At 45.3% G+C, this 14414-nt stretch overlaps 1 protein-coding gene across 5 annotated transcripts in view; it reads left to right on the forward strand.

The window, feature by feature from the left end:
* SH3TC2 (SH3 domain and tetratricopeptide repeats 2) overlaps positions 1–13778 on the forward strand; it is a 57983-nt gene extending 44205 nt beyond the window's left edge. Inside the window, exons 13-17 of one of the 5 annotated variants that reach the window (XM_082622258.1) lie at positions 4703–4853; positions 6909–7031; positions 8278–8428; positions 10256–10452; positions 12119–13772. In XM_082622258.1, coding sequence (XP_082478384.1) covers positions 4703–4853; positions 6909–7031; positions 8278–8428; positions 10256–10452; positions 12119–12310 — 814 coding nt within the window. In that variant the 3' untranslated portion in view covers positions 12311–13772. Of the gene's footprint in view, positions 1–3956; positions 4196–4702; positions 4854–6908; positions 7032–8277; positions 8429–10255; positions 10453–12118 lie in introns of those variants that run through there. The other 4 variants (XM_082622259.1, XM_082622261.1, XM_082622260.1 and 1 more) reach the window with 4 other exon arrangements.
* Positions 13779–14414: the final 636 nt, after the last annotated feature.

Below are 14414 nucleotides of genomic sequence, written 5' to 3' on the forward strand. Positions count from 1 at the left end.
TCTTTAGGGGGTCTTGTCTTCTGTCTCCAGGTGACACAATACAGACTGTACTCTAGACTGTCTATAGACTCAGTTCTAGAGCTGAACCAGGTGGGGTCCATGAGAACTTTGTGGCTCTATTGGATAGATTCAACAAATACTTGCTGAACATCTACTATGACCCAGGCACTGTGCTAAAAACTGGACAAATGAGATATAGTCCCTGAGCTCACAATGCTTATCATCTAGTTCAGGAAGTAGATATTATATACATAATCGCCAGAGGTATCACATAAATGGTGCTAAGTGCCACAAAGGGTGTGCATATTGTTTTTTAGAAAGAAATGCCTTGCATGCAACAGGTCTTTGCAAAATAATGATTCTTTGCATGTGAATACAATAGTAGCCTATAAGTCGTTTTTCCTGGCCTTTATTCTTATCTTGTGCATCTTACTTCTGTGGAACTGAAAAAAAAAAGCTTCAATATTTGGTTTTCAGTATAGTTAATATGACTAATCCCTAACATTTTTAGAATCATAAACAAGGAAAGAATTGCTTTTGCTGAAACGTTCTCGTTTGATCACGAGGCTAGGAAGTACACCACCACCCAACTTTTGCCGATGGGGGCGCTTTGTTCAGGGTGTGAGGTAGCTTATGTCCTTCAAAATTTTGAAGTTGTTAAGGTGGTAAAATAAGCAAAACCTTCCCACAAGCTGATTTCTGAGCCAGAAATTGAGCACTGCTTGAGGGTTTGTAGGGGGCTCTGGAGTCCGATTCTTAGGGTTAGATCCTGGGATTTAGATCGCAGGGTTTATTACCTGGTCTGTGTTACTTACCCTTCAAAGCCTTATTTTTCCCATTTGTAAATAGATATGATAATAGTACTGCTCTCTTAGTGGTGTTGTGATGATTAAATGAAATTATGCATGTAAAGCCCCTAGCACATGCTAAGTGCTCAATAAATGTTAAGTAACATTTGCTGCCATTGCTGTTATTACAAGACAAAACAGCAGGGAGCTCAACATAAAACTTTAGAAATGAGCAGTACAAACATGGACACGTTTTTAAAAACCCACTGGGTTTCTCTATGTACAAAATGAGCTAAGAACTCTCATGGCTTGGGGTTTCTGTGAGGAGTAAATGAGAGAATGTGTACTGAAAGTTTGTATCACAGCACCTGGCCCAAGGTCAGCCCCTTGTGAGTGGCAATTCTCATTATGGAAACAGGATAAGACCAGTTAGTGGAGTCTGGGCTCTGGCCAGAGGTCAAACATTCATCCAGGCAGGGCAGGGATCTGGAAAACCCCAGCAGGGGTTGGTAAGAGGAAGTCTGGGAATGCAGGTGTATTGAGGTCACCTCACCACAGGCTCATGGCTGATGTCCACACAGGAAGGAAGAAACAAGGACTCAGCCACAGAGATTGAACTTTGGGGGCAGGAAAAATGAGAAAAAGAGAAGACTCAGGGTTTGATAGGAGAGGAGATACCATGCCAGGGCCCAAGCATAGCTGGCCGGGAATGCATGAGACTTGAGATCAAGACTGAATTCATGCTGTTCCGCCAGCCGTGCTCCTTACTTCTTTGATTTGGGAGCTGAGCCCACACCTAGAGCCTGCAGGTGGTGGCTGGAGGAATTGGGGTGCTGGGACATTCCAAGCCAAGCTAGTGGCTTATCTGGTGGGCAATATAGCACAGCCAGCGACAGATATAAACACATGGGGTGGTGAATGGTGATAGGAAACAACCAAGGAAGCTGGAGACCACTTCCCAATTCTAGACCATAAGGCACTTGTCTTTTACTGGAGTCATGGATCAGGTATAAGACTTAGTGGAGGCAGTGGTCTTTGGAAAACGCATGCACATAGTCTTTTTTTTAAAAATAAATTTATTTATTTATTTTATTATTTTTGGCTGCATTGGGTCTTTGTTGCTGCACGCGGGCTTTCTCTAGTTGTGGCGAGCAGGGGCTACCCTTCATTGCAGTGCACAGGCTTCTCATTGCAGTGGAGTCTCTTGTTGCGGAGCACAGGCTCTAGGCACATGGGCTTTAGTAGTTGTAGCACATGGGCTCAGTAGTTGTGGCTGGCGGGCTCTAGAGCACAGGCTCACTAGTTGTGGCGCATGGGCTTAGTTGCTCCATGGCATGTGGGACCTTCCCGGACCAGGGCACGAACCTGTGTCCCCTGCATTGGCAGGCGGATTCCTAACCACTGCACCACCAGGGAAGCCCGCACATAGAGTCTTGATAGTGCAATGTGAGCATCTGGGTCTCTGTAAGTCCTGCCTTCCCCCATGGGGTGTTTCCTGGAGAGGAATACTGACCTCCTTTCTTCCACAGTCATAGTGAGCTCAGAGAGAAAACTTCTAAGATTGTAATGCCTGCTCTGTGACTTGACTTCTCTGTGATAACCCAAATCTTGCTCCCTGGGGGTCTGGAGAAAACAACCATAGCCCAGGGGTCTCCCAGGACAGCAAATGGTAATAAACAAAAACAGAGCAGGAAATAGGATCAGGATGAGATGTATGACTCCTCTCTTCATTAACTGTTCCAGGGGGAGTAGGGAGAGCAGTAGAGGCCAGGCCTGAAGAACCTGTTAGCCCTGCTTGGCATTTGGTGGGTACGGAGTGGGTGAGAGAAGGACAGGGCTTCCTATAGTAAAGGAGGCCTGTGGTTATCAGGCCAAGGAGGTTGGTGACCACCTCAGCACAGTGTGCAGCTTCTCAGCTCACAGCACAGTCTGAACAGCAAGTCTGACATTCTGATTCTTGACAGAGGGTGGCCAGTGCCCATCGTTGATGTCAACAAATATCATGTCAAGAGCAGGGCAATAGGGAAAACTAGAGTTCTTTCTTCTCAGGACTTACAAGGGCCAAATGCCTGGCACTTTCTGCAGAAGGCTAATAGCTGCCTCATTGCCAAGATGAATCAGGGCCTCATTAGTCACAAGCAATGCTTGTTTCCATCACTGTGCACAAGGGGGCCTGGGGGCTGGGTTGCCCATCATGAGATGGTAGCCATGTTTGATGAGGACCTCCTAACTGTTTACAGACTTGGGGGGTGATGATCAGTGTTTCTAGAAGGATTTGCATGGTTTGGTGCGGTGCTTCTCAAACTTCAATGCACAGGTGCATAACCTGGGTGTGTCTAAGAAATTCAGATTCCTGGCTGGCTACCACGATGATTCTGATTCAGTCAGTCTGAGGGAGCTCTGGGAGTCTGTGTTTCTAGTAAGTTCCACAGGTAATGCTGGTGCAGGTGGGCCATGAATCACAGTGTGAGGAATATGGGTACTGTGGGACGAGTCCTGGACTGGGACTCAGGAGAACAGAGTTCTGGCCTTTGATTGTCCCCCAGCGTGGTGTGCAACCTTGTGCAAGTCACCTCCCATCTCCAGGCCTGTTTTCTCTATAGAAAAAGAAGAGAGTCTCAACCCAAGGTGCACAATAGAGTCACAATAGTAACTAATAAAGAGCTTTGACAAAATGCTGGTGCCTGAGCTAGAGTGTCGCAGGCTAGCATGACATGTCAACACATTGGGGTGACTTCGCCTGTGTATGCATGTTTAAAGAGTTTCCAGATTCTAATTACTGCTGGAGTTGAGAACTACTATCTAGGTGATGCCCAGGGCTGATTCTTGTTCTGGAATTCTGAACCTGTTCAACACTGCAAGAGTTTTCTACGTTAACAATTTCCAGATAATTAAAGAGTACTCTGTTAAGCACCAAAACTTTCACCCTTCTTTGATTTTTCTTCTTATACAAACATCAAATCTTTTTGATGATTTAAAGTTACCACTATGGGACTTCCCTGCTGGCGCAGTGGTTAGGAATCTGCCTGCCAAGGGAGGGGACACGGGTTCGATCCCTGCTCCAGGAAGATCCCACATGCCGCGGAGCAGCTAAGCCCGTGCGCCACACCTACTGAGCCTGTGCTCTAGAACCCATGAGCCACAACTACTGAAGCCTGTGCTCCCTAGGGCCCATGCACCGCAACTACTGAAGCCTGCGTGCTCTAGGGCCCGTGTGCCGCAACTACTGAGCCCACGTGCTGCAACTACTGAAGCGTGCGTGCTGCAACTACTGAAGCCTGCGTGCCTAGAGCTCATACTCTGCAACAAGAGAAGCCACCGCAATGAGAAGCCCATGCACCGCAATGAAGAGTAGTCCCATCTCGCCACAACCAGCGAAAGCCCGCGCGCAGCAGTAAAGACCCAACCTGGCCAAAAATAAAGTAAAATTAAAAAAATAATAATAAAGTTACCACTATGGTCATTCTTTTGTGATTTATTCAATAAATATGCATTTGGTATCCACTGTGTTAGGTTCTTATGAAAAACTGTTATATAGAGTAGTCAAAAGTGTGTGGACCAGGGGCCAGTAATAATAAAAATGATAACTAACATTTAAACATTCATCAAGTGCTTACTCTGTGGTAGTCATTGTTCTAAGCACTCTATCTCATTTAATCCTCACAACCATCCTCTGAGGCAGGTACCGCTTATCCCCATCTTACAGATGGGAAAACTAAGTCACAGAGAGATTCTGTACTTTCTCAAGTTCTCACAGCTGGTTTAGGCAGATCCAAGATTCAGATCAGTCCTCGATCTCTCTGTGTGTTCTGAAACAATGTTGTTCCCCTGCCAGAGCTTCAGTTTCCTCCTGTGCAGAGTGACTCTGGGCCCCTTTGAACCCTCACTCCTTATGAGTCCATGTCCACCCCCAGGTCCCTTAGGAGGTCCCTCACCTGCATCAAGGAGAGCCTGCGTATCTTCGTTGACCTGGGGGAGAGAGACAAGGCTGCTGAGGCCTGGCTTGGGGCTGGGCGACTCCACTACCTCATGCAGGAAGACGAGCTGGTGGAGCTGTACCTGCAGGTAGGCCTCCCGCAGAGCTTATCTGCTGACCTGGGCCATCCGGGGAGGCAGCTGTACCCTCCAAAGTGATCAGCTAGAACTAGGGAGGGGTGATGTCCTCGTCAAGCCCTTGGAGGGACGGTCAACTCTGGGCTGCTCCCTGAACCCAAGGTGGAAACCAAGGTGGTCTGGCAGGTTGAATACAAGCAGCAAAGGGCCAGTCCCTGAGTCCCATATGCACGTGTGAGCTCTCAAAGAACATGGTGGGAGACTTGCTCATCTGTCATGTCAGTTTTATCCATTTTTCCAAAACTTGACACACACCTTGACTTCAGGGTTTTGCTGCAGTTTGAGGGAAGGTTGACGTGTGTGTGGTATTAACATTATTGTTCTTTTATGATTTTTTAGTTTGCATATCTTTAATATCTGAGATATAACATAGTATAGTGATTAAGTACCTGGGCTTTAAAAAAGACAGATGTGGAATCAAATCACAGGGCCATTGATTATGAACCGTGTGACTTTGGGCTTGCTACGTGAGCTCTCTGGGCCTCAGTTTCTTCATGGCTGGACCTGTCTCTAATAAAGATTAGGTATAACATTTGCATAGTAAACATATGCATATAAAGATTAAGTGCTTGGGACCTAGTAAATGCTTAATAAATGGTATTTCATCATCATCATTATCTGTACAATACTGACACGATGGTATATAAGATTTGCTCCATCAAAAATATGCCTGTTATCTTTTTTCCTTCCCATTTCTCATTTTCTCCCCTTTTACTCCCCCTTACTCTATTACTTACAATCGCACAAATTCACTTCCACCGAGACTTAATAATGGTTGTGTAGCATTGATTGAAGCCTTACTATGCATGGGAGACTTTGCTAAACGCTTCACGTGCTTGGTATAGTTTAATCCTCGTTACAAATGCAGCAGGAGTCTCTACTGAAATTACCATTTTACAGGTGACACTCAGTGAGGCTGAGTAACTTGCCTAAAGTGATACAACTAGTAAGTGGTTAAAACTGCACACCAGCAGTGTGACTTAAAGCTTTTACTTGCAGACTCTATTCTGCCTTGGGATTTTAGAGCTGGAAGAATTATCAGAGAGCAGACAATTCAGTCTTGCCTTTCTGTCTCCGGGAGACATGCCCAGAGGGAGCTATTGGGGTTGTTCATTGCTTGGTGGCAGAACTCCTGACTCTAGGATTCCATCTCACTGCTTCTATCTTTGTGTAGCTGCATATGCAATAAAAATAACTGAGGGATCTTGCCCCAGTAATTCACTGTCCAGAACTGGTCCCAGGCACCCACAACCCTAGACTGTCACCTGACTTGATGTTCTGCAGTTATTCCCACTGAGGTGAATAATTCCTACCTAAGGATATTTGAGGTCCTGTGGCTGTGCTGCAGATGTTGTGGTACATTTTCTACTTTCTCATCACATTTTGTTTAGGTGCAAATGTGAAGTAGCTTGTTCAAGATAAAGAGGTCATAGGGGCCAGGAGAAGGGTAATGGGCTGAAAGACACTAGCATTTGTTTGTCACTAACTATTGATGTAAACTTGAAAGCTCCTTATTCTCAGCCTCAGTTTCTCCATCTAGGAACTGTACGTGTTGGATGAGATCACTCTTCCCAAATTTCAGTCATTTATACATCAAGTTTATAGTTTTGCCATATCCAGGTACCTCTGTACCATTATTTATTTTTCTTTGACTCAACTTCAAATCAACTTAGCTTTTTACACTAAACAATGCTATCTAAAAGCAGAGGTTTTGAATATGATTAATCTTTTTTTCTGAAACACATTAAAATAAATACTTAACTATTACAAGATGTTTGTGTGCTGCTGAAAACCATTTCTAGGGCCACCAAAGTAATCTCTCATAGCATGGTGGGGAAATGCTGGACTAGGGAATCTTACTAGCTTTATGAGTGTGAAGACAACTTAGGGTTCAGGGGACTTTAGCAGAGGGTTAAGCTAGATGGTCAGGATCTCATTCTTGCCAGTCCTGTGGACATTTGGAAAGTCCTTCTCTCTGCCTTTGACAGCAGTCTCTGTCCCACTCAGGCAGCCATCCAGAAAGCCCTGAAGTCAGAGGAGCCCTCCCTGGCTCTCAGGCTCTACGAGGAAGCAGGTGATGTGTTCTTCAATGGGACCCGCCACAGGCATCGTGCGGTGGAGTATTATCGAGTAAGTTGTGGGCTGCACAGTCAGCAGTATCCCTAGCTAGGTTCTGGCACAAACGTGGGCAAGGCCACTTGGACTTCGCCTGGTGTCCCCTTCCCCTGTCTTGCTGGTATTTCTTTGTCTTCCCTTCCTCATCCAATGCCCACAGGCTCTCCCTGTCTTCAGTCTAGCAGGCTCTCAAAGAAGGAGCTGATAAACTCTGTCATTCTCAGGCTTGATAAATAAAGTATCTTTCCTGAGAGAACATACCATAATAATTACAACTTTTGGGTGCATAGTAGTTTACAGTTTGTAGCACACTTTTATGTTGACCAGAATGTTCCTATGTACATGGTATGGTGGGAGATGATTGGTCCATGGGTGAACACTTCTGCTTTACTGTGTTTTCATTAAGTATGCATTAAAATATATTTTAAAAATTAAAGATGTATAATACCAGTTCATCAAACCTATGATACCACAGATATTATTGCAAAGAATGAGGCAAGAGAATAGAAGACAGTTGATTTAAGAAATAATACTAATTAAATAAATGTTCAGATGTTAAGCAGATATGTGAAGAATCATAATTATTGTTCGTCACTGACTGAAGTTTGGGAAAACTCATTATCTTATTTGATCCTAAAATTTCACTTATTCAGATACTTATTCATTCACTTGTTCAATTGTTTATTCAGTCATCAAACATTCATCAAGACCCAGTATGTGCCAGGCACTGAGCTAGGGGTGAACAAGAAACATGTCCCTGACTATTGAGGTGCTCTTGGTCATATGTATTTTATAGATGAGAAAACTAAGGCTCAGAGAGATGAAGTGACCTGCCCAAAGTTCTATCATAATAAAAATAATAGAAATGACTATTTACTGGGGACTCTCTCAGACACTATGCACATACTCCACGTATGTACTTTGTAGATTAGCACTGTGGGCACTAAGGGAGCGTGTAGCTGGCGGGTGAGTAACTTCTTATGTGACCTTGAGGAAAGTTATCATCCCTTTCCTGCTGTCAGTTTCAGGGAGCCTGATGACCTCTAGTTCTTCCACCTCTGAGGTCTGGGCAGAGCAACTAAGAGCAAGGACCAGGAGAGTGAGTTGAGAAAAGCCATGCATGGAAGGTGCCATCTCCCCCTTGGGTTTAGTCACTGCCATCCCTCAACCCCTGGCAGTAGGATGCAGTACAGCCTCCTAGAGTATGGTATGTGCCAATGATTCTCAGCTAGACTAAGGTTCCTTGTGCCTCTGTTCTCAGGCTGGGGCTGTTCCCTTAGCAAGGCGAATGAAGGCAGTGAGAACCGAGCTCCGGATTTTCAACAAGCTGACAGAGCTGCAGATCAGCCTGGAAGGCTATGAGAAGGCTTTGGAATTTGCCACCTTGGCGGCCAGACTCAGCACAGTCGCAGGTCAGTGGTCCTAATTGTCCAGGGTATTGAATGGGAGGGGGTAACACTCCCTAAGGAGGGACAACAAAGTTGTAAGGGCATAGCCTCTGGAGTCAGACTCCGTGGGTTCAAATTGCAGGTCGAAGTGTCAGGGAGCCCCCAGTTAAGCAAGCTACTTAACATCTATAAACCTCAAGTTTGTCATTGGCAAATCAGGATTAAAAATGGCACCCACAGCAGGCAGTTGTTATGAAGACCGATGATCATACAGGTAAAACCCATAGCACAGTGCTTGGTACATAGTAAGTCCTTGATAAGTGTTACCTGTGCACACTAATTATTATATTATAGTTGGTATTATTGGTATTATTCTGAGTGCAGGGTAAATGGTATTTTATCCTATGCACAGGCAATGCCCCATTACAAAAGCACTGTGCCTTAACTTATTAATTATTAGTCAAGTACACATTTTCTTATGGAATTGAAATGTAAATGAAGGTCAGATTCCCATTAACCTAACTCCCTCAGTAGCTGAAACAGCTTGCATTTACAACAAAAGCTAATGAGAAACAGTGTAGGTCATTAAAACAGAAAAAAAAAGGCAGAATGAAAAAAGATAAACTCATCTTGAATGTTGGTGCTTGGGGAAAAGCAGGTTTTATTAGAGGATTGATTAGATGTAAAGGCAAATGGAGTCTTCTGTGATAATTCTAGAACGGACCTCTGGGCATTCTCAAGGGCATGAGATGTGGATGGTACTGGACTTTATTGTATTTAATTGCACTTCAGAGCTCTCTCTCTTTTCCTACCTCTCCCTTTACTGCAGAAAACTTTATTTGTGCAACTGTCTGCTAATCTCAGGAAGACCTTGGGGGCTCAGGCAGCTCCCTCTGGAGCATTCTTTATCCTTCCTTGGACAGAAGCTGAAAGGAGGCTATATCCACCATTTCATGTGACTCCCTGTGACTGGACTTTTCCATATCAGAGAGTTGGATTTTCTCTTTTAGCTTTGGCTTTTGGCTCTTTGAAGCCTAAAAGTGATGTTTTTATTTATTTATTTATTTATTTATTTATTTATTTTTTTTTTTTTAAGTGATGTTTTTAGATTGCATCAAATAGCCACCTTGCAAATACTCCAAAAACACAATTGGAAGCATTTGTTCTCTTTAAATGCTACTTTGTGTTAAAGGAGTTAGTTATTGAAACAAGAAATCCACCCAAAACCAAAACAAGCCAAAGATCCCTTAGACACCAAGATTCTAAAGCATGAGTTAAAAGTGAATGGGTCTCTGTAGCTTATTTGAGACTGAAAGCTGGTGAAGGGTAGAGGGTGACTGCTGCTGATGACAGCCCCAGAGAAGAACTCTGAAGAGAGAGACTTTCGTGTGGAGAAAACATATGTTATATGAAGTTATTCATTGTCAGAAATTCTTAGCTTCTCCATCGAGCTAGTCTTGTCACCATTCCCATCACAGAGATTTGGAAATAATTATTTCCCAGAATTCTGAGTTACAGTGACATCCACAATGAGAAAATTTTCCTCAGGAATTGTCCCAGAAAACCTTGTCCAGAACACATACTCCACTTAGTCACTCTCATAGATCCCTGTGTTTTCTTTTGTAGCACTTATCACAGGTGTAATCTTACCTTTGTGGGATTATTTAAGGAATGTCTGTGTCCTGTGAGACAGTAAACCTCATGTGGGCAGGACTTCTGCTTTGTTTGCTGTGTCCCAAGCTCAGTCCCTGATACCTAGTAGATCTTCAAAGAATTGTACAGAATGAATGAGTGAACTAATGATGCAGAGTGTTGGCTTCAGGATATCTCTCTCAGTCTTCCAATTTCTAGGAGATCAGAGGCAGGAGCTGGTGGCCTTCCACCGTCTGGCGACTGTGTACTATTCCCTGCACATGTACGAGATGGCTGAGGACTGCTACCTGAAGACTCTGTCGCTCTGTCCATCCTGGTTGCAGAGCCCCAAGGAGGCCTTATACTATGCCAAGGTGTATTATCGCCTGGGCCAACTCACCTTCTACCAGCTGAAGGTAAGAGCCAGGCTTCCAAGGTCATATGAGAGCTACTGTCCAACTATATTCTTTCCTCACCCTGAGCCTTCAGGGTAAAGTTGAGAGGGGTAAGATGGGGAGTGTTGTCTCATAGGGTGGGGAGTGGCTCCTCTGGGAACGCAGTGACTTTTCACTTAGCCCCCTTGGAGACCTCAAAGAGGCTCCCATCTCTGCTGAGGAGGCAGGTCCTAGTTCTTCTCTTTTCTTGCCCTGCTGTGACTTCTGGGCCCACTTCATCTGTCAGGTACTATGGGCACATTGGTCTAGTGCCTGTGAGCTCCTCTAGGACCTATGAAAATATATGAGACCCAAAACAATACATGAGACCCCCAAACAAAAGAACTATAAGCTCCAAAATTAAAATCAAAATTAATTCTCAACTGTATGTCTAAAAATGTTATAGATTAATTAGTCAATTGCAACTCACTTCTTATAAAGTTGTATAAACTATTTTAGGAGAAATCTAGGTACGTGTTAACGTTTGAGATAATAACATGCAGGGTCTTAGAACGTAAGCAAGCCTAGGTCCTAAGAAGACCATAGCCCTGACTCTTCTGTTTGCTCTGCTGGAGTTGAATCCAGAACTTCTTATTTTTCCAGCCACTTCTAGAACTGTGTGTGTGGTCTATAATTCTCAGTTACAATTCTGGCCCTTGAACCTTGTCTCTGGGCACTGGCTTCCCTTACCAGAGGTCTCTGTCTGCTCCAGCACAACGCTTAATCTCTTCATACAGTGGCTTCTGAGTCACTCCTGTGTTTGGCCCCCAGGGGACCCTTAGGGCAGCTCTGTTGTCTTTTTCTTATTTGCCAGAGTGTTTCTGGCCTAAATTTATTATTGACTGATGAGGGTTAATGGGAACCAGTCATCCCTTTTTGAGTCTCACTGGAGGAACCACCTGTTCTGCATCCCAACCATTAGGGAGGGACATGGTGTAGTGAAGGACTCCCCCACAGTGATCTTGCCATTGTCCCACAGCTCCCAGGAAGTGGGACAAAGTATGTGTGATCTGATTGCATCAACCGAGGGCTCTAGGGATTTCAAGGGAAAGCGCTCAACTCAAAGTAGCTTAAGCAAAGCAGGAGATTTTATTGGCTCAAGGAACGAGGAAGTTCAGGTATAAGTTTAATTTCAGGTAGTTCTGGATGCTGGTACTCAAATGTCATCATGGATTTCCCCACCTCTCTCTGTATCTCTTGGCTCTGAATGTTTTTGCTTCTCTCTGTTTCTTGGCCTCTTCTCCTCCAGTTATTGACAGGCTCAAGCACCCATCTAAAAGGGTGAGCAACCATTTTCTCTGTTAGGTCACACATGAAAGGTCCCAGAGAGTGACTTGGGACAGGTCAGCTTGAGTCATTTTCACATACCTGAAGCTCTGTGCCCAGGGTGATGCTGCTTCATGATTCTCTGAGCTTGGGTAGGGTGCCATCCCTGTGCCTGAGGAGGAGGGCCGCCAGGGTTAGCACTGTCACAGAACTGCAGTGGAGTTGGTAGGAGGAATTCCCTCAAGGAACCAGGAGAAGGGGGTGGGAGAGGATGTCAGGCAGACAAAAGCTAGTGTTCTTAGCTTTCCCTGCACTGCCTCTTAGCCTTTCCTGGAAATGTCTGCTAATGCTATCTCTTCTCTGCCCCCATGCCGGGGGTTAGGATGCCCACGATGCCACTGAATACTTCTGGCTGGCCCTGGCTGCAGCAGTCCTGCTGGGTGACGAGGAGCTGCAGGACATCATTAGGACCAGGCTGGACTACATCTGCCAGAGCCCCCTCTGGCATAGCAGCCTCTCTGGGCGCTCCTCAGAGAGGGCGCGGTGGCTGAGTGGCGGGGGCCTGGCCCTCTGAGGACAGCGGTCCCATCTCCGACCAGTTGCCATGGTCAGAAGCTACCTCTCTGCTCTAGGCTCTTAATCTGGGGGTGGGGTTCAAGTCATCACCTGGCCCAGCCTCTCATCTCAGAATGGGAAGAGCATAGTCCAGAGGGAGAGGGCTCATTCCAGGTCACACAAGGCATGGACGGTGGAGCAGGGATTAGGAGTCCTGGCTTTGTGTCTAGAACCTTTCCAGTAGACTGTGGCCCTTCCACACATACAGACCCTGAAATGCACTTTCTAGACACACAGTTCTAGAGAAAATGAGACCCCTGCCCCTAGAAAAGCTGTCTCCTTCCCTCAGTGAAGAAATGAGGCATTGCACTGGAGAGAAGACCAGCCCATTGGACTTTGTTCCCTTCATTGACTTTTCTCAGGGAAAGACCCCTCCCCTTGCCAGCAGAGAAACTAGTCATTTGGTTTTTTTCTCTCTTCAACCAGAGGGGGTGCCACTCCCCCTGTCACGGGGACTGGCAGGCGGGAATTCACCATGCTATTAGCACAAAAGACACAGCCTCAGAATGGCCAGGTGGAGTGCACAGGAGGTGAGGTCTGATGTGGAGGCACCATCTCCATCCTGCCCCGAGGCTCTGCTCCCTCATAACCTCCCATAAACCCAGGAGAAGGCTCCCAAGGGTCAAAGCCTAAAAACTGAGCACTAAGGAAGTTATGACATAAATTACATGTAAATAGTGTATATTATTAAATATTGCTCATTTACGTTTATTCACACATTTGTCTCCTTAATAAGAGGGAAGAGGAAAACTAGTTAGTTTTGCATATTTTATTAATTATATATGAGTCACTAGGTCCGGCCCACACAGATAGCGAGGGAATTACCAAGGGTGTGGATGCCAGGAGGTGGGGAGAAGCTGCCTACCACAGTATATGAGTCCCTTGATGACGGAATCAGGAATTTGCTAAGGCAGTGAGCTCCAAGTATGGTCCGCTGACTGGCTGGGCCAGCGACATCAGCGTCACCTCTGAGATTGTTTGAAATGCGAATTTCAGGCTCCACCTAAGACCTCTGAAGCACAGTCTCTGGGGCCAAGGATCCCTGGCTTGACCCTGTTTTCCAGGTGATTCTAATGCACACTGAAGCACAAGAAGCACTCCTCTGGAACCATGGTTCTCAGAGAATGGGAAAAGGAATCACCTGCGGAACTTTCAGAAAATGAACTTTCTGGTTCTTACCCCAATAATTCTGATTCAGTAGGCCTGGGAGACACCCCAGGAACATGCATTATTAACGAGCATCTCGAATGACCCTGATGCCGATGGTTCACTCTTGCTCGGAAATGTGGAAACATGTAAGATCTAGCTATAGAGATCGCCATCTGACCCCCAACAACTTAGATTTACTGTAAAACCCTCTGCCCTTACTTTCTATCTTCTTGGAGCAACCAGATGATTGGTGGTGTGGTGGGGTGGGATGGGGGTGGTGAGTTGAGTCAATAGTGCACCTTCTAGTCACCAATGCTGTGTACATATCGGTACATCTTATTTTCTCTTAGGAGCTTGATTGGTTGTTAAAATGCTCTCTACTCTAGAGTATTCTTCACCAGAAAGGAAATGAAGTGACTTAGTCCACTGCCATGTAAGATAGATGTGGTTTTGCTCCCACCACAAACCATAAAATCCCCAAGGGAGGGATGTTGAAGATGAGTCTAACCTCCCATGCAGAGTCCTTTCAACAACATTCCTGGGAGACTGACGGGGCACATGCATGCAGAATGGTTACGAATCTCATGTTTGCAGAAGGCTTGCTTGGCTCTGGGACCCATGCCATGAACCATTCCCCATTTGTTTCAGGTTACAGACCCTCTCCCTTTTCCCGACTCACCTATTACTCTCCTCTGGCCAGATGCCAATTTCTGTCCCTCTGATAGTGTGGTTCCTATAACTGGTATTGGCTGGTGGGTGGAGAGTAAAGAGGGTCATTACCATACTTAATGTGATTTAATGTTCTATTTTAACATTACATTAAGATTTTTCTTTTCCCCATCAGCTACATCTTACCATTGGCTCACATTGAGCTTATCATTTGAAGTCTCTTCTCACATGAGTTTCTGTTTGGC

Source organism: Mesoplodon mirus (genome assembly GCF_964341445.2).
Source record: "Mesoplodon mirus genome assembly, chromosome: 5".
Lineage (NCBI taxonomy): Eukaryota > Metazoa > Chordata > Mammalia > Artiodactyla > Ziphiidae > Mesoplodon > Mesoplodon mirus.